Source organism: Anticarsia gemmatalis, chromosome 11 (assembly GCF_050436995.1).
Source record: "Anticarsia gemmatalis isolate Benzon Research Colony breed Stoneville strain chromosome 11, ilAntGemm2 primary, whole genome shotgun sequence".
NCBI lineage: Eukaryota > Metazoa > Arthropoda > Insecta > Lepidoptera > Erebidae > Anticarsia > Anticarsia gemmatalis.
In genome coordinates this window covers 12,351,528-12,371,075 of record NC_134755.1, presented here as the reverse complement: position 1 = coordinate 12,371,075, position 19,548 = coordinate 12,351,528, and the positions used below count along the sequence as shown (strand labels likewise).

The window sequence follows — 19,548 nt, the reverse complement described above, 5'->3', positions numbered from 1 at the left end:
TTTTTCCCCACCTAATATGAGTACTTTACTTATAACATCTATACTAATCTATACTAATATTATAAAGCTGAAGAGTTTGTTTGTTTGAATGCGCTAATCTCGGGAACTACTGGTCCGATTTGAAAAATTATTTCAGTGTTAGATAGCCCATTTATCGAGGAAGGCTATAGGCTATATATTATCACGCTACGACCAATAGGAGCAGAGTACCAGTGAAAAATGTTACAAAAACGGGGAAAATTATGATTCTCTTATGTGACGCAAGCGAAGTTGCGCGGGTCAGTTAGTGTAAAAATAAGACCCCTATTATGCTTTTAGTTTATTCTAACGCATTTATTATTACTTTCATTGCATTATTATATTAGTCTTTCGTTTAAAAAAAGAAACCGACGGCGACGGTATTATATTTATTCTTTTTCCCAGGTGTGGATCATCGACCGCTCAGCGCTGATCCGCATGGTGGTGTCCCGCAGCTGCAGCACGGCCGTGGCGGGCGTGCAGGCGCGCCTCGGTACTACGGCACATGCTCTGCTGGTGCCCGGGACCAGGGTGCCGCTCGTGCATGCTGACAGGCGGTATGACGACTGGTGAGTACTAATAACGTACTTGTAACATAACATGTAGCTTATCTCATTGAGAAGCTGGCAAAATAAACAACTCAGTGTGTCGCTGTAACACTAGCAGCGTGCACATTCAATATAGACTATGACAAATTTCTTATATTGCTTGAAACCCTACTGTCGTTTAGACGACATAGTCTAGTGTGATCAGAGGTTAAAAGCATTTTCATTCACGAACTCCTACATCAAAAGTAAAGATGTTTGAAAGTCTGTTTAAACACACCTGAAAGGTTTTTTATTAGAAAAGTTAAAAGAATGACCACATATGGCATAAAAGGGTTGCCAGTTCTTTAACTACTTAGTACAATATCTGTGTAGTCCACAACAGTTGTTTCGAATCTAATAACATATAATCTACTATTTGTTTTTTTCAAGGTGTGAAATCCACCTCCACGCAGTAGACCCGGCCACATATCAAGTGCTACCAGTGGAGAAGGTTCTAGAGACCATCGACTCTAAATACGACGAGCTCAAGGACATCTATCAGGAGTACGGCGTGGAGACACTCATCGCAGCCAGCGCTACTTCTAAAGGTTTATTGATTTAACATTTATTTACTTCTTAAAAGGAATCTAACTGGTTATTTGATGTTAATGCAGTTTAGGGGCGCTCATAGCCAGTTGTGCTCACCGGTCGGTAAACGATCTGTGCGTTAATCAACCGTTGGCGCGGTCATTCTTTAGATGGGCGACCGCATAGTGGTATTTGAACTAAGCGTCTCCGTGCTTCGGAGGGCTCGTAAAAAGTCGGTCCCGATTGTTGTCAATTAAGATAACAGTCGTTCAGCCATGTTAAGGCCTTTTGGACGGCTTAAACAACTTTAACACTAGATTGACCACTAACCCTACGATAGATAGAATGTAGTCTAGCTCCGATACAGGCTATCTGGTAACATTTGTAAAGAATCTCTTTTTAAAACGTTTCATATCGTAGTATAAATAAAAAAATATATCAATATTCTTGTTAATGGAAATCTTAATATTCTTCTATCTTATTTATTTGTATTTTATGTATTTCAGCTCCCGACAGTTTCGACCCAGCCCTCGCTGCATTAATAGCTCTTCTCATAGTACTATTCACTGGCATCGTCACGTTCATAGTCGTGTGCGCATGCCTTAAACATTGGTGAGTTCATTACCCATTATAATAGTATGATGAGATGTTAATATTGTTCTCGATATTTTATTGCACTTTTATTGTAATATAATTGGCCTAATAATATAATAAATTAAGATAGCGTAAAGGAGCCGAACCGATATAAGATAATTACAGTGGGCATATCACGTATCTCAGTTGACAGATAGTGTAAGTACGTCAAATTGATGGTCACTATTCAGTACATTGCTGCTTTGACGTAACGTGTTAATTACTATAATCTAAGGAAAATAGTTGTCAACTCAGATACGTGAGCTTAGCTGAGAAGAGAATAGTTTGTACTAGACTCCAATGTTTCATTACTTACAACTATTTGGCCAAAACAATAATACTTCATAGCCTTATAACCTTCAAAATACCACGCGTTAAAATAAATCATCATTTAATTTTCCAGGGTAATTCCCCCACCATCGATGCAATCCAGTAAAGGCGACAGTCTCGCTCGGCGTCGTATCCTCGAAGAACTATCCACTACGGAGAACCCGCTGTGGCTGGAGACCAAACTAAGACCTTATGAGGAGCAGGAGCTGACCATGAACGTGTTCGGAGACCAGGAGCAACAGATTGTGGAGCCCGCTCCCGTAAGTGTATTGAAACAATTAATAACTTCTAGTCTATTGTAGTTGTACTGTTTATACATAAATGAAATCTCCACGTGACCATGTAAAAGTTACTTTTATACAAAGTTGTTGTTTTGTTTAGGAACTCGAAAATTGGACGCATTTAAACTCTCGCGACTATTACTCATAACATTATGATACAATGGGTCTTAAACACGATTGAAAATTTAGGGTTAGAATACCTTATTATAATATTATGTCCACAAATGGAATTCGTTTTAAAATGTTGACCCAAACATCAGCTTACAGCAAAGACTGTTGTTATGTTATTACAAAGCTTTTTCACGGTTATATTATTTTCGGATTCTAGTTTATTTCTCTAGTCTACTAGATTATTTACAGTACAGTAACATATTTTCCTTTGTGCATTCCAGACGGACAACACATACGCGACGATCCAGGGCAGTCGCACGACGGAGCGGTTCGGCGACTACGCCACGCTCGCCGGGGACTCGCCCACGCCCGCTGAGGCCGCGCTCGGCTTCCAGGTAACATTACGATACAATTAAAAACCCTATTTTTGTAGCAAAAGATCATAGATTAACACAACAGATTAAGAATCTAAAGTTTGTGATGAAAAAAGCATTAGAGGTGGTATTTTATAAGTTTCGTAATTTAATTGTTTTATTTCCAGGGAAGTACGTTCAAACCACCTTCGCCTGATACCCCAGAGCCACCACCTCGACCCTCAGGGCTGGGAGCACTCTGATTGTAAGTATACTAAGTCCCATTTACTACATTTCATACTATCGTATCGCCAATTTGCAATTACAACTTAAGTAATCAGAAAAAAAATGTATTTGTAACAAGCTGAGAGCGCTGACCAGTTTTTTTTAATATACCTAATCTTAAAATCACAAATCATATAGGTATACTTTTTCAGAAATCTCAAAAACAATAATATTTTGGTGCGGTAAATCCCATAATTTTACCTATAACAATATTTTCTGTGCACATTTTAATTTTTATTCCTAGGTTTTAAATATCGCGTTCAATGATGCAAAGCTTTATACGACTTTTTTCTTTCTACAGATAGCCCAGAATATTGAAGAACTATAAATATAAAACTAAGTGTAAATAAATAAATATAATTAGATTAGTAATTGCATGTTGACAATGTATTATAATAAATAAAAGTAAGACTGTCTCGACTACATTATTATATTTTGTTACCATTTTATTAACATTTTGTGATACATTGACAACGTCCATTATAGTAGACTTTAGTATAAAAATCTTTAAGCATTTTTATTTGTTTTTAAATTGATGAAGTCCAAGCTAAACTTATTATTAGTTCTTTTCGGCCATTCATAGATATTCTGATATTTTATATTTTACAGATATTACTAAATTGCCTCGAATACTATAAAAACGGCCGTTTTAAATGGTCAAAATCTAATTTGAAGAAACATTGATTGACGCAAAAAATATATGGGCAAATTATTTAATCTACTAAGTACTTCATATTAATAACTATTTCATTGAAATCGACCATCACATTGTCTACTTTACAAATTGTACAAACTATCCATCATTTGGCCGAATTAATAAGTTTAGCTTGTGAATTTATATTTCAGTTTCTTTTATTGAAAAAAGAATATTCTTTTGTTTCTTTATTATATAAATTTTATGTAATTATCCTATTATCTCGAATCTCATTGTAATCTTAGCCAATCTTTAGCCTAGCTAGATGTATAGATAAATCTAAATTATTTCCCATTCTTCTCGAATAACTACTGCCATATAAATATATTGTAAATTACATGTATTGTACAAATACTATTGAGTAGATTATTATATATTATATGTTAATAAATAAGCTGTGTTTTGAATTATAACTCGACAGCGGATACATATGCTTTCGTACAATAAAATACGGGAATTAACGCGGACACGCATTTTACCTTATAATGCCTAACGTTTCGGCGCAGGTTGCACTCGCCGTGGTCGCAGGCTGACTGAGGCTCGTATTCTATTATACATTAAACATGCAACGCGAGAGTTTAAAAGTTATGATATGCTTTCGTGTCAAGTATTTGACATATAAAATGACTTGTTAATATAGTTGTTTCGTAATACGCTAGGGGCGCTGATGATTTGTTATTTATATAAATTCTTGAGTGGTGATTAGATTTAAAAAAAAATTGATCCTCTGAATGTAATGTCTCGGGTTTGAACCTCGAGTACACATTTTTTATACATTTTGGTATTTACTTAGTACTTCATTATGAATAAAGAGTGTTTTTTTTAAATATGTTTTGCTGTACCGATGATATTGTGTCCACTGTCGGGTTTCTTAAGTGTGTTATGGGACCAATCTATACAAAATATTGTTATATGTGACAAACAATTTTGAAAATGAGCGCTGGCGCTAAATATTCCTGAAAATAAAATATTTTTACTACTGAAAGTTCGCGTCATGCAAATTATTGTCAAATCTTAATGTGTATTTTTTATTTTTTATGTACATACATACAGAAAGATATTTTTATGTAGACTGATATAGGTATAATCTGTGCCTAGTTAATCAGACTTTTAATACATATTATTGTACAAAAAATTACGTACAAGATTGAAAAATTGTATTTAAAAAAAAGTGCCTTAATACTGTGAGACTAAATAAATATTCCTTCACTTTTGTGACCTAAAACGTAAATATTTGTTAAAGTCACGCAAAATGATGTATATATTTAACTATAATATATATTTATAAGTAACAATACAAGCCACCCAAAGGCTTCTTTTCAAAATTTCAAATGTTTTTTTCATGTTTTCTTAGCGTCCCTATAAAACTCAGTTACAAACAAACAAAAATAGTCATAAGTTAAGTAAAGAGTTGTAAATATATATTTTTATACCTTCAAGTATTATTTAACAACGAAAAATAAAGAGATTGTCTATGAAACAGCCTGTTTTACTTATTTTTTTCTTTTACAGATTTCTAATTAATAAAGATAAATAAATGTAACCCATTAATTTCCCACTTCTGGGCAAGGGTCTCCTCTTGTAATGAGAAACCCTACATTTCAAAACCTGCGGACGCAGTGTCCAGTGGTACCAGTGCGTCAGCAGGTCGTGAGTTCGATTCCCACACGGAACAAATATTTGTGCAATCTACAAATCGCCTCTTTACAAGAACAACGTGACATCTCAAAAACGTTATTTTTATTATTCGATATCCATCACTAATAAGTTGAATTAAGGTGTATTTTTTTTGCTTATTTTCAGAAAGCACATTAATTACAGTAAAATTAAATTGTCAATATTTTTGTATTGATCAACGCTTAAATATTCAAAATTGCTCTCTTGTAAAGTTGTTGTTTAATAAATGTCACGTTGTTCTTGTAAAGATGCGAAATGTTCAGGTCTGGTTGAACTTTGTGACCGTTATTTCTACGTTTCTAACAGTTCCCGTGACACAAGAGCACTCTTATTGAAGGGGTGGTCTTTCAAAAAAGGGTTTCTAGGGTCAGTTTTAAATAAAACACATATTCAGCTTGTAACATTATAACATCGTGTTAGCATTTCCATGAGCGCCCTGACTCGTTCCAGAAACTTCGACAGCTGTGTCTTCAGGCATTCTTCTAGCAGGAATATAGAAGAGTCGTAGTGTGAGAGAAGAACGATCATAGCAGAGTTCTTGAGACGCAACAGTCTATCTATTACTTCGTCGTAACTGTCGCTTTGCATCTGTGAAATAAAGTCAAAAATATATAGTTGGGCATAGAATATACTCTTTTTTGAAGTCGGTTAAGAAATTTAGTAATTTTGAAAACTGCAATAGAAAAAAAATAAAGACAAATTAAGAACGTTTTTCTTTTTTGAAGTTCGGTTTGTAGTGTCAAGTTTCTACGCCTACCCTCATTTAGTATTCATTATTTTCAAATTGTTTTTAAGCATGACATTGGCATGACGTAACGCGTAAGTGTGTAGACGTCGTTAGTGTTGTGTGTGCGACAATTTCGATATATTTCAAAATAGTGAATAATAAGTGAGAATAGGTTCAAAAACTCGAGCCACAAGGAGCAGCTACATCTGTCAACCCGTAACCACGATCGGTGTAACTGGACAAATAAGGTACCGTAACCTTTGAAATTCTCATTATGTTTAAAACCGTTAAGTAATTTAGTACCATGTGTTCAAGACGCGAACTGAAATAAATCTATACTAATATTATAAAGCTGAAGAGTTTTTTTTGTTTGATTGTTTGTTTATATGAACGCGCTAATCTCAGGAACTACTGATCTGATTTGAAAAAATATTTCACTGTTATATAGCCCATTTATCGAGGAAGGCTATAGGCTATATATCATCACGCTACAACCATTAGGAGCGGAGTAGTAACGAAAAATGTTACAAAAACGGGGAAAATTATGACCCATTCTCTCTTACGTGACGCAAGCGAAGTTGCGCGGGTCAGCTAGTATCTCATATAAGTCAGAAATGTTTATGTTACCTACCAATCGAATATTCAATAGTTTATCTTTTACCAGTAGCCAGCCTTTACCTGGTTCAAACAATTATTTCTCACGTAAACATTCCTTTGAATTACTCTATCTATTAAAAAAAACCGCAGCACAAACCGATCCGAGTTTTAAAGTTATAAGCATACATAGGAACCGACAGCAGGAATCGACTTTGTTTTATACTATGTAGTGATCATGTACTACACAGTTTGTGTACAGTTTCAGTTTACGTCAGTAGAGGTCATATTTACGCACGAGTTTGACCCATGTATTTCCCACAAAGATTAAATTAAGTATTAACAAATAATACTTACATATTGAACTAAACATTCTCTCGCATTCGTTTCGTTCATCGGGTTCTCTACTTCACATAAATTCACTAGGTATCTGTAGCCTTTACGCCATTGTGAGATCTGAAACATGAATTTTATCCTGTTCAATAATTCAATATCAACACTGTTTTAGACGGGCACGTCAATATTAAATTAGCTTTGTGTTTTTGGTAAACAACTCGAAGAATACATTTTGATGATTTTCACAAACATTCACAAATAAATTGTCGGTCACAAATGTTTACTTTCGTGTGGTAATCCAATTCTCAAACAGGCATCATTCTTATTATAAGCGTTATTGAATTAGGACATAATATTTTGAAAGTGTTTGTGAGTTTGTTGGTAGCCTTTTCACTAGAACAGCACATCTTTAGTTACCATGAGTGTCGACATTTATTTTGATGTTATGTGGTCACCTCGCCGCAATAGCCGCAGCCGGTTCGAATCCCACCCGAGACAAATCTTTGTGTGATGAGCACGAGTATTTGTTCTGAGCCTGGTTGTCAATTTATCTATATAAGTATGTACTTAGGAGTATATAAGTAAGATTATCAGTTATTTGGTTACCATAGTACAAGCTCTGCATAGTTTGAAATCAAATAACCGTATGTGAGTTGTCCAATGATATTTATTTTTAGACTGATGGTTAGTTAACACATACCTCTTTATCCAACTGTTCAACATTGTCTTTCTCCTCATTGTCCTTAGACGAGCTAGCTCTCAGACACTGCATCTCATCATCACGGTACAACTGATTTGATCGTCTGATGTCTTTCCTGTGAGCGAATACACACTCTGCCCACTGAAAAGTAACAACACAATGTTAAAATACCATTTACAAGTTACTTTTAACTTTGATGCTAATGACGGTCAGCGCAGAATTATTGTTTTGATCTACCAAATAATTCCTAAGCATAAGAGTCAAATTCAATTCAAATTCAAAATTGTAATTTTCTTTATTTCCTAAACTTCGTACATTGTATTTGAAATGGTAATTATATTTATTTTCCGGTTCGGGAAAGCTGATTACTCGTAAGATGAAATTGCAAGAAACTCACGGCTTGCTCTTTTTATGTAGCCTATGTTAATCAGGAAAAGATACCACTAGTAATTTATGTATTAAAAGTTTCGACCTATTGTAATTATGCGACTTATGTAAATGTGTACTTCTTTCATATTTTTCTCATTTTAAAGACGCGATAACTAAACAAAATCACGAGTTAGGTAGGTGTCGAGCTAGCTCTTCACAGCTAACACCAAAATATATATTTTACTCACTTTCTTATTTCCAGTCCCCCTAAAGTTATGCTCCTCATGTTTCTCCATCTCCAGGCGGGACCTGACGGAGACGTCCAGCCTCCTGACCTGGTACTCATCATTCCAGTTCATCATCATTAGTTTGTGCTCTTTCTGAATCACCTTCGAGATGTTAGCGTTTGTTTCGTACTTCTGGATGAGGCTGTTTATTGTTTCTCTGTGCTGAAAGATTAAAGGGTTTAAGAGCGTGTTAATATATATTTTAAGGGAGAATGCTGTAATGAAGTCTCATATTCGACATTCGGGTCGGGGAAAAGTGTTACTGTTTATTTTATACATACAATATATCCAGTTATACTTGAAGTTGCAGGCAGAGGTGTTGAAAAATAAAATAAAAACGTTAATAGGCGGCGAGCCTATGTCCATAAACTAGGCACGTGGCTCAACTCCGGACTACTATGGAGAATAATGTAGGTAATATAATTAAAAAAAGACGAAGAGCATTTTGTCCCACTTGGGAATCGAAACAATCGGAGCACGTATACTATAAAATCCTAATGCTTAGTAAGCTACCTATTCAAGGAATCGCGAGAACTAACCGCTTCGATGCTTATCTGGGGTTTTCTTTCTCTGTGAAATGGTATGGGTCTTTTCCCAGAATGAGGGGGCACTGGTCTTCCAGAGCCTCCTGGTCTCTTCCCGAAATAAGACGACGTGGGTCTTTTTTCATTATGGAGCATTTGTCTCAATTCAGTAATAGAAGGTGTTGGTCTTTTGCTAGTTGGAGAATATACCGGTCTACTCTCGGTAAGAACCGGTGTTGGTCTTCTTTCAGCTTCAGAATAGACCGGTCTACTATGGGTCATAAACGGTGTAGGTCTGCTTTCACTATGAGTGAATGACGGTCTACTCTCTGTGACAGGTCTTCTTGCAGTTTGTGAATATACCGGTCTACTATCGGTAAGAACAGTTTCATCACTGTCACTTTCATCTTCGGAATATACTGGTCTAATGTCTGTGTAGAAATTTATCGGTCTTCTCTCACTATAAATGGAGGTTGGTCTACTCTCAGTCCAAACAGGTGATGGTCTTCGGTCAGCTTCGGAATAAACCGGTCTACTGTACTTGTCAAAAGATGTCGGTCTGTTCTCACTATAAGTGGTTGTCGGTCTACTATCGGTGAGATAAATTGATGGTCTTCTCTCAGTTTGTGAATATACCGGTCTACTGTCGATAAGAACGGTTGATGGTCTCCTCTCAGTATAGCCTAAGGTTGGTCTACTTTCAGTAAGAACTGGCGATGGTCTTCGATCAGCATGAGAGAGTACTGGAGTGTATACAGTAGAAGAAACTACAGGCCTTTTCTCTAACCTTATTCCTTCACACTCTTCAGGAGTGGGTTGGCGAACTTGACATCCCTGTAAAAAAATATAAAAACATGATAGGATACCATATTTGTTTATCCGACGACTTGGCAGCCACATCAGTCAGCCCGCGACCACGGTCGATGCAATTGGATCGAAATGTTTGGTAAACAAATAAATTATCCTAACCTTTAATTTTCAATCGCGTTTCAGACTCATTATGTGTTCAAGTTGCGAGATTTTTACAACCGTTTACGGATATCATCTTTTTACATAGTTCATAGTCTTAGTTACACATTTCTTCTTACCTTAGAAGCGTTTCCGAGGCACAATAAAAGGAACACAACACGAGATATTGTGAGAAACATATTGTTTAATCATTATTTATTTATCACTTCGATGCAGCTGAGATACACGCGCTCTTATCACTGCACTGCTCTAAACTACGACACTTTGAAGTAACAACTGCAGAAACATTGCATCTATTTTAATAAGGAATAGATTATATTAATTGATATCGTACAGGAATAGAATACACGAATGCTGGCTCAGTGCTATCGACGTAGTCGCCCATTGTCATCAAATAATTCAAAGTACATAAATTATTTCATTTAAATATTTAATTTATTTTAGCCCATAACTATCCCACTGCTGGGCAAGAGTCTCGTCCCGAACGGGGGAGGGATTAGGCCTTCAAAACTTCCATGCTAGCTTAGTGCGGTTTGGGGTCGTTGCATGCCGTCAAGAAAATTTTGGCGTTCTAATCCTACTAATATTATAAATGCCAGTGTTGTGAGAATGTGTGTATGATGTGTGTGATGTTTGTTACTTTTTCACGCAAATACTACTAAACCTATTACGATTAAATTTAGTATTTTTTTTAATTTAGCTTTTTATCCTGGAGTTCCCTAGGGATTGCGATTTACACGGTAAGGGTTTTCACGCGGATGAAGTCGCGGGCGGCCTCTAGTACACACATAACTTCAAAAAGTCATAAGTTAGGAATGCACCCTATAGTTTTTACTCCTTCAATAAGTATTAATTAGTACAATGTACTGCATTTGTCGTAATAGTTGTGTGAACGGTACAAGATAACCCACAGGCTATCGTCTGATTTAATGAACATCAAACAAACACCACAAGGTCGTTTACAAGTTATGTGTTGTGTACATTGCTTGCATTTCTTCCTTATTGAACCATGTTTATGTTTCGTTATAATGTATATCATAATAAAACGCATTCCGGTCTAGGAATGTGAAGTAATAAATTATTTATTCTATGTATTAATTGGGAAAATAACTGATGTGATGTGACTAAGTAATAACAGCAGAGCAGATTGAAGTCTTAGGTTAAGCTACGCTTGCCGAGATTGGTCAGTGGATGGATGATCATATTTTACTTACCAAGTTTCTCCACAATCGAAACCATCAAGTACACAGAGTCTGACAGTTAAAATGCAATGCAAAAATAGTTCCTTCGGTGCCTGCTAGAGACTCTGACCAAGTTATCATACAAGTTTATTGATAGTTAGCTAGTTGTAGAAAGTCAATAGGTATTAGTAGGAGAATCACAAAAAAGTTATTTTATTTTTATCAAAAAAGGATTCACTAAACTTGGCACGAACGTAGCTTTTAAAAGAGAGAAGAGAGAGAGAAGTAAATAAGTTTGGCCGCAGAAATAAAATAGTATTATAAAAATTGTATTTCAATTTATTAGTCGAAAAGGAATGGGTCCCCACTGTTGATTCTTATATTCTGTTCTTTATTATATTTTAAACTATTAGGCTTGTTTTTCTTTGAGCTTTTGATGTAAGGTATTTTTTCACTTTTTTTGCTTTAACGTAGTCAGGTTTTAAAGGAAGTTACCAAGAAATAAAAGTCGAAACTGTTAATGTTAAATATTTATTACAAAAATACATTTTAAATAACATTAACAACAAGTGGTTTATTAGTTGTATTTTATATATTTAATTATAAAACATAACATTGTACTTACGTATTTATTTTATTTCATTGTCACGCATTTGGTACTTTGGGATAAGCAGTCATTTACAGAGATCATGAACATTGCTATTTTTTGCTTGATAGAAAATAAATTAATAGCTTTCGATGATATCAAGATATGAATAAATAGAAAAGTAATAATAATAATAGTAATAAGTCTTATTGTTTAATCTTTTTTTGGGTCTTGAAATTATGTAAATTTCTAAAAATTTACGTTTATTTCAATTTTCTTTTTCATTGCGGTAGGAGACCCCTTAGCCAGGAATGGGGAACGAAGTGGTGATATTTTCTTAACTGACCTCAAAAGGAGGAGGTTCTTCACTCGACCGTTTATTTTTTGTTATCGCATAAAGTGTTTTATAGATTCGAGAAAAAGAGAGAAAGAAGTGCGTAGAGAGTTTTTATAAAAACAATAGGGTTAAAATCTAATTATTTCTTGCTATTTCCGACCAAAATACAAATGCAGCGACAATAATAATACATTTAGTTAAACATACAACAAATAATTACATTATTGTAATAAAGTTTCATTTCAAAACTTTATTAACATATATTTTTATAAACTATCACAGTGCGTATTTATACCGATAATAAACTATCAATATTAAATATAACTGATATTTAATTTTACAGTAATATCTATAACACTATTATAATAATAAAATATTGTAAAATCATGATCAATGTTACCTCTAGAAAAAGCAAAATTATAATAAGCTTCAATATGTAAATATTATATACAAACAAAAATTGTTTTATTATTTACCTAACGAAATATTTTTTTATTACAAATTATTACAATGCATACAGTAGGTAATTAAGTTGATAATACATTTAAAATATATTTTTAATTTAAAGAAATAAATACGTCTTTACCGTGAAACAATAGATATTAGTATAATTACATAGGCACGTTTAATATTATTGTATTATATAGTATTAATAATACAATAGGTATATTACTGTAAAATTAAATCATACTAGAACACAATTACCAATCACATAGCCCAATTACATTCGTTAATCAAAATAAATTACAAATTCTTTGATTTTTATATAATTACTTACAATTTTAACACTAATTATAATTTTTGAGTCATGATTTTGAATGAAAAATATAAAATTTAAGAAAACTTAATAAAAATACATATTTCTTTTCGTGTACTTTTAGATTTATATTTTTGTAAGTAATCAAAAATATTATTATATGACATTGATTACTTAATTATATCGCTTGTATGTTATTAAGAAATACCTACATTTATTAATTAAAATAATTCATGAGAAAAATAAATAAAATGTAACGTTATTGTATTTCAAATGTGAGCTTTAGTGAACGAAATGTCAAACTGAATGACATCAGCGCCTCTATCGGAGCACTTGGGAACTAAATTCTGAAGTAACGATTTGACAGTTGGAATATTTAAATAATTATATAACAATTGAATTAACAGTGAAGTATTTTGTACTTAAACTCACATTTGGATATTATTTTCTATTTAATTTGAATAATAATATTCGGTTTTATTTGTATTTACAATACGTATCGAGATGTCGGTTCGTTCGCAAGTAAATTACTAATTTCAGACTTAAACTACAATAGTAATAGTTAATAACTATTTAGTCACAAACTACAGTCAGTATAGTCTCGTACTAATAAATAGAACAATCTCATTAAATTCACTCACAGTTAAATTTAACCGTTCATTTATATTTTGTCTATTAATTAACTAATATGACACGTTATGGTAAAGGATCTTGAAGGAACTGGATAATATCGGAACTTTATTCAATTTTATTTTATTAACCTAAATTCATATAGGTACTTTGAAATAGTTTTCAAGCCATAATTATGTAATAAAGCGCGATTTGCTACAATCGGTAACATCAACTACCGAGCGCTTGACATTTAAAATGACTCAAAAATAGTTCTATTTAAATACGCTAGGGGCGCTGATCAGTTTTTCATATGAAAATATATAACGGCTACTCTGTTGCAGATAGTCGATAGTAGACAAAACCTGGAAACCAGTGTTAATAAAGTACAGGGCGCGTTAAACAAAGTTGCATTTTTTAATAAGAAAATTTGCTATTTGTTCCATCCATATTCCTCAAATCCTAACCTTCAAGATCTTTCAAAACCTCTTACACTCTCGAAATACAAATATTATAACTATCCAGGGCGTCTTGAGCCCTGTTGATGGCCTGTTTCCTTAGGTGGTTGAGTTTTCTCCTGGCGTGGGCCACCAGGTCCCTGTAGGACTTCCTGGAGTGCTGCATGTCGTCTCTCACTCGGTGGATCTCCTCCATAGCGAGGCGACGCCAGCGCTTTACTCGGGGAGATGTCTGGAAACAATTTTTATAATTACACGTGGATAATCGTTTATAACTTAATGATTTGAAATGTTCTTTTCTCATTTCCTATCCACCACTTGTAAAAACCTAACTTAAACTACTCCATTTATCTTATAGTTTAAGGTCGTTAAACTATAACGAGGTATTGTCCCAAAGACGGCAAAACTATTTTTGCAAGGTGTACCTACTCAATTTAGTTTATTTTAAATGTCAAGGAAAGTGTTTTTGCTTCCGAATTCTTCCATCGAAACATCCAATGGATAATCCGGGAACTTTCTAGTTATCACCACATAACCCCATCTTTACCTCAAGAAGCGGGAACTCGAAAGGATATTAAAGGATAGGATTCAAGCTCTTTTATTCTCCGAAAAAAAGTGCTTGAATCGTCAAGAAGAATGATGTCTTCTAAGATTCGTCTCCGCAACGTCACTACAACAACTCATGACGTAGCCAATACAAATAAATTACCTAACTGATTGTATGTACCTATTGGACACGATTCAAATATTCACGTGACGACTTATAAACATACAAGAACAGTATTATTTATTATATTTACTACGATATTACTCTAATATACTACACCTGGACGACATCGTAAAGCTACAAAGTAGTTCAATTTGTTCAATGGATGATGCTCCCCATAAAATCATATTAAGCACAGTGTTGACATAGTAATAGACTTTATTCATTTTATTATCTCAACGCAACATTGTTTTAATAGAAACCTTTTCTTAACTGCTTTTTGATTTACTTAATTCACAAACACACGCCCAAAATACACCCCCATTTTTTCATGTCTACATCATTTATTCTATTAAATAATAGCAAATAACAGGTTTGACATTTTAATACATTGATTGAAAATTAATACAATAAAAATTTGCAACTGTAATTAACAGTATTCCTTCTACGGGATCGCATTTTTGAGAATGGTATATTCTGATCATATTAATTGCTTACAGCATCTTTTAGCTAAATATCCTCTATTAAATAAATTTTATAATACAGTATCGCTTTCATTTGAATTAATTCCCGCAGCAAAAAAAGGTGCTAATGTCTATCCCCCGCTATAAGTCTTGTCCTTGCAAAGAACATTAGTAATACTAACAGTATAATTACTTGTCAAAGGTATACGATAGTAATAAGAAACTTTACGAGCACTTCAGCTTTTGAATGGCTAAACATAAAGTAAATAAAACCAGTAGTAAATCTGCAATACTAATACGAGCCAGATGTTCAGGTCTTGGCACGGCTGGTGTCTTACCTCGCAAGGAGGACCGCACTCTCTGAGGACTTTGTCGCACTTCTTCAAATAATCCTCGCTCTGAAAGAAAAAAAATAACTCTTAAATCAGGTGAAAACAAATTTCAGTGATATAATAGCTTATCAACTAAGGTAAGGTCGTATAAAGATAGACAAGCTATTCTCGTTTAGATATACGACAATTCCTGGAATAAAAAAAAATTGGGTACAAAAGACAGTAATTTTCATATAAAAGTTGGTAATCCGGACGGCTATATACAATACTAATTATAATCTTTCTCGAGTTTCTTGACAGAAGTAAAAGCACAACCATAACTGCAGAAATCACTGTTTTGTGGCTTTTTGGTCTTCATAGTCTTGTATTTGCCGTCTACAGAGCTGATGGTTTTCACACCACCTCAATTCTAAAACTGTTCAAGAAAAGCGAGAAATAAGCTAAGCTAAGGTAAATTTAAGTCAATATTTTTTTGAGATCAAAAGACCTAACCACAGACTGCTTACCACTTAAAATCTTTTTGATCTATAGATAGTTAAGCAGTAGTACCTTATTAAGATGCATACGGAAAACGATCATGTGTCCTAACAAGAACTTGTGGTGGCTCTCCCCGCTGTAGATGGCAGCACGGCGCGCGTCATGTTCCGCCTTCTTCATGAGGAACTTGTACTTAGTGTAGCAGTCGTCTGGGTTCGTCTGCAAGGAGAAGCAATACGGTATTATGTGGGTGTAAGTAGGGGTTGATAAAGAATTTCATGAAAGGTCCACTACAACGGAATACGTAATACGTCAGAAGAATCCTTTAGATAAAATAATTCTTAGAGAATACGCTAGGGGCATTGATAGGGATTTAAATACAACTATTCTTGATACTGCCTTATTCGTGGTGCTAATTATTGGGAATCATCCGTTTCTAATGTTAACTACCTGGATAGGTATAAAGAGATCATAACAAAATAAATGAGGATTGGATAAAATGGCAATTGGCTACTAACACACAGTTTGACAGTTTCTGACAATGAATATGAGAAAATAATTTAAAAGTTGTAGATTTAAGAACACGACTTACTTTCGACACAAATCCATAGCTAGCCTAATATTTTTTTCTATTGACATGCCTTATTAATAATAAATAAATAGTGGATCGTATTTTTCAGTTTCATTCTGGCATTTACCTTCCTAAAATCGTAACCTACATCCTAAATAAAATCACAAGACCATTTCAAATGCATATTGGCAGACACCCTTCAAGTGAACATGCTGATCAAATAACCGTCACCTTCACAATATAAATAATATTAGCACAAACTAATAATAACGCAAGGTTTCCTTCAATATTGGAAGCAGGTTGTTTCGTGTGCGGATGAACTCTGTAAATTAGTGCGCGCGCGCATGTATGACGCGATGATCTCATTGCAGAGGCCATGACGACAGCGGGGGACTATTATTTGAGGGTACTTTATGTGGTGTGTTCGTTTTATTGCACGTGTAGTTTGATGTGCACGTCTTATTTTACTCAAATACTAAGCCTGTTTTATGACTGTTGCCTACATAATAAGTTTATCATAAATCATCTTGAAAATTATTTATAGCAATAGTAGAGGCGCTAATCAATTTTAATTTTTTTATAAAAAAATATAAAGTATTTTTTATAGAAAATCACTACTAAATAACACACTAATAAATAGTGTTTTTGATCTTTGATATCTTTCTGAAACTGTAAATAGCTACTGATAAACCTGTTAGTTGAAGAGAAAAATAGACTATAAAAATACACTATATTAAATGCTTTGTTGTGTCGTATATTCGCTATATTCTCAATTACGTAATACTACATAGAACTCAGTTATTTATACTAAAACATGCAATGATAATTTACGTCAATTTAAAACACATTTCAAGTTTGTAACTAGCTGTAATTCTTCCATAATATATCTAGGTACTAAGTTAATTTATCGTTCATAAACAATCTCACTTGTTCCAACGGTGATAGAAAACATCGTGATGCAACCTTGAAGGTATGCAAAGTCCCCAACCCGCAATTGGCCAGCGTGGTGGACTCAAGGCCTAACCCCTCCCTCATTACGGAAGGAGACCCTTGCCCAGCAGTGAGACATTAATGGGTTTTAGTAATTTATCTTCTATACTAATATTATAAAGCTGAAGAGTTTGTTAGTTTGTTTGTTTGAACAAGCTAATCTCAGGAACTACTTGTTCAAATTGAAAATTCTTATTGTGTTGAATAAAACATTTATGGAAGAAGGCTTTACGCTATATATATAACATCACGTTACGACCATAAGGACCGGAGTAGCAAGGAAAAATATTACAAAAAAGGGGGAAAATTATAATTATTTCTAATGTGACGCGCTGCACAGGTCAGCTAGTATTAAATAATATTCGCAATTCGCTGTTTCTGTGGCCGTACGAGACTGTCGTCATTGCCAAGGCTCAGTAGATGATTGACGCAGGAATGCCGACATAGTTAATTATTTATTGTAAATAAACTATGTTAGATATTGATATAGTCATATTATGTAATGTATGAGTAATTTGTTAGAAAATAGATGATGTACTAGCGTGAGTGCAGATTTTACCTTCGCTAATGTGTGGTCTCGGGTTTGATGTTCGAGACATAAATTAATTTCAAAGTATATTTTATAAGAAAGTGCTGAGTGGTCAAAACATGCGCGTTCTACGTAAATGGTCGAAGGTTCGAACCTGAGGCAACACAAAAATGACTTGCCTAAATATTGACCCAAATCTTGAGGGCATGCAAACCCAACTTGCTTTTTGACCGTCCCATTGGACTCAAGTCGGGTCTCCTTCTGTTTGATTTCAGGAGAAGACCTTTGTCTAGCAGTAGGACAATAATTGAGTTAATTGTTTTTCCTATGCACAGGTGCAAATAACGAAATCTTACGTTCGATTTCCGGGTCAAAAAGTTCCCTCTATGCTACGTTTATCCATTGCACTAAACTGGCACTACCTAGATATAATATATAATAATGATATTCATAGTTATTAAACCTAGCATTTATTTAAATAATGGGTGCTTTAAATGTTCTATTGTCATTTGCGACCATTAACTTAGATTATAATGACTAATGACAGTTAATATCAAAAGATAATTAAAACATGTATCATGTCTTTTGTTTTGTCATTTTAAATAATTACTCTATTTGCGTTCACAGTCTGATACCTATAGGGCAATTCTCTACCATTTAGACTACCGGCTAGATATCTATTTTTTTTGAACATAATCTGATCAACGCCTCTAGCGAGCGTCGTGGTACTAATTTTGCAGCAAATGTTGAGTATCAAACTTTCCACCAACTGTAGAAAATCGTTCTACAACATTTGTCGACAGTTGATAGTTAATCTTTGCAACAACACTAGTACAGTATTATTTCTAACTTTTGATTATTAAAAGTATTAGTCATCAAAGAAAACATACTTCTTTACAGAGTTTATTACGAAACTGCGTAAACAAACATCTGCATTTTATATAATTCAACCTTGATTGCATTTTTATGAAGTAAACAATTATCTAAGAATGCAACTAAAGGAATGTTTCTGTAAATTGTACGTGATTTATATTTATAGTTTAATATCCGCGTTTGAAAGCAAAAAATACGCTCCGTAAGCAATAGTTTTTAGGTTAATAGTATTGGTAATGTTGAAAGGTATTTGCTTAGTCGGCAGAAACAGTACCTCGATGCTCTACCACTATCGACTACCGACAACCGGCTAGCTATGGAAATTTTGACATTTAGAATGTACTGCCAAAATGTTTCCTACGACACCCGACAGAGGCGCTGATCAGATTTTCATACAAAATTTCTCGATGACAGTTCGGTTGTCGGTAGTCGATAGTGGTAGAGAATCGAGGCACAGAAGTCTTTTTTTTTTTTTTTTTCTTCATTTTTTTTTTCGTCAGGAAAATGCATTACTGCATGTCCCGCTCCAGAGAGGTAGCGGGGGTCTGTCGGGCTCTCCCGCCGGCTTTTAAATTTGGGCATACCGACTAAAAACCTGACGGTGTTCCTTCAACTGTCACCATAAAGTGGCCAGGACGCGGTACCTCCGATTGGATACTCCGCGTCCTAACCGGT

The 19,548-nt window shown here is 34.3% G+C and overlaps 3 protein-coding genes across 4 annotated transcripts in view; 1 reads left to right on the top strand and 2 right to left on the bottom strand.

Moving 5' to 3' along the window:
* The window catches only part of Cad87A (cadherin 87A), a 56,172-nt gene extending 50,872 nt beyond the window's left edge, over positions 1–5,300 (top strand). For both annotated transcript variants that reach the window (XM_076119802.1, XM_076119801.1), the window contains exons 31-37: positions 424–587; positions 996–1,153; positions 1,640–1,745; positions 2,170–2,356; positions 2,770–2,883; positions 3,030–3,106; positions 3,428–5,300. In XM_076119802.1, the coding sequence (XP_075975917.1) occupies positions 424–587; positions 996–1,153; positions 1,640–1,745; positions 2,170–2,356; positions 2,770–2,883; positions 3,030–3,104 (804 nt within the window). In that variant the 3' untranslated portion in view covers positions 3,105–3,106; positions 3,428–5,300. The remainder of the gene's footprint in view (positions 1–423; positions 588–995; positions 1,154–1,639; positions 1,746–2,169; positions 2,357–2,769; positions 2,884–3,029; positions 3,107–3,427) is intronic.
* A 481-nt stretch (positions 5,301–5,781) lies between these two features.
* LOC142976591 (uncharacterized) lies at positions 5,782–10,258 on the bottom strand. The gene is made up of 6 exons (XM_076120025.1): positions 10,123–10,258; positions 9,050–9,868; positions 8,472–8,672; positions 7,855–7,995; positions 7,176–7,274; positions 5,782–6,085 (listed from the first exon to the last, which is right to left on the bottom strand). Exons 1-6 carry the CDS (start codon positions 10,180–10,182, stop codon positions 5,888–5,890), a joined length of 1,518 nt encoding a protein of 505 aa, XP_075976140.1. The 5' UTR covers positions 10,183–10,258; the 3' UTR covers positions 5,782–5,887.
* Positions 10,259–11,706: 1,448 nt separating this feature from the next.
* The window catches only part of LOC142976697 (uncharacterized), a 32,458-nt gene continuing 24,616 nt past the window's right edge, over positions 11,707–19,548 (bottom strand). Inside the window, exons 3-5 of the mRNA XM_076120205.1 lie at positions 15,983–16,129; positions 15,440–15,499; positions 11,707–14,163 (exon numbers count right to left, since the gene is read on the bottom strand). Coding sequence (XP_075976320.1) covers positions 13,963–14,163; positions 15,440–15,499; positions 15,983–16,129 — 408 coding nt within the window. The 3' untranslated portion in view covers positions 11,707–13,962. The remainder of the gene's footprint in view (positions 14,164–15,439; positions 15,500–15,982; positions 16,130–19,548) is intronic.

Excerpts from the sequence above, each read along its gene's own strand:
- LOC142976591 (XM_076120025.1), bottom strand. The coding sequence starts at position 10,182 with ATGTTTCTCACAATATCTCGTGTTGTGTTCCTTTTATTGTGCCTCGGA. Across the intron at positions 9,869-10,122 it reads GCCTCGGAAACGCTTCTAAG|GGATGTCAAGTTCGCCAACC; the intron begins GTAAGAAGAAAT and ends ATTTTTTTACAG. Across the intron at positions 8,673-9,049 it reads CCCAGATAAGCATCGAAGCG|CACAGAGAAACAATAAACAG; the intron begins GTTAGTTCTCGC and ends TTAATCTTTCAG.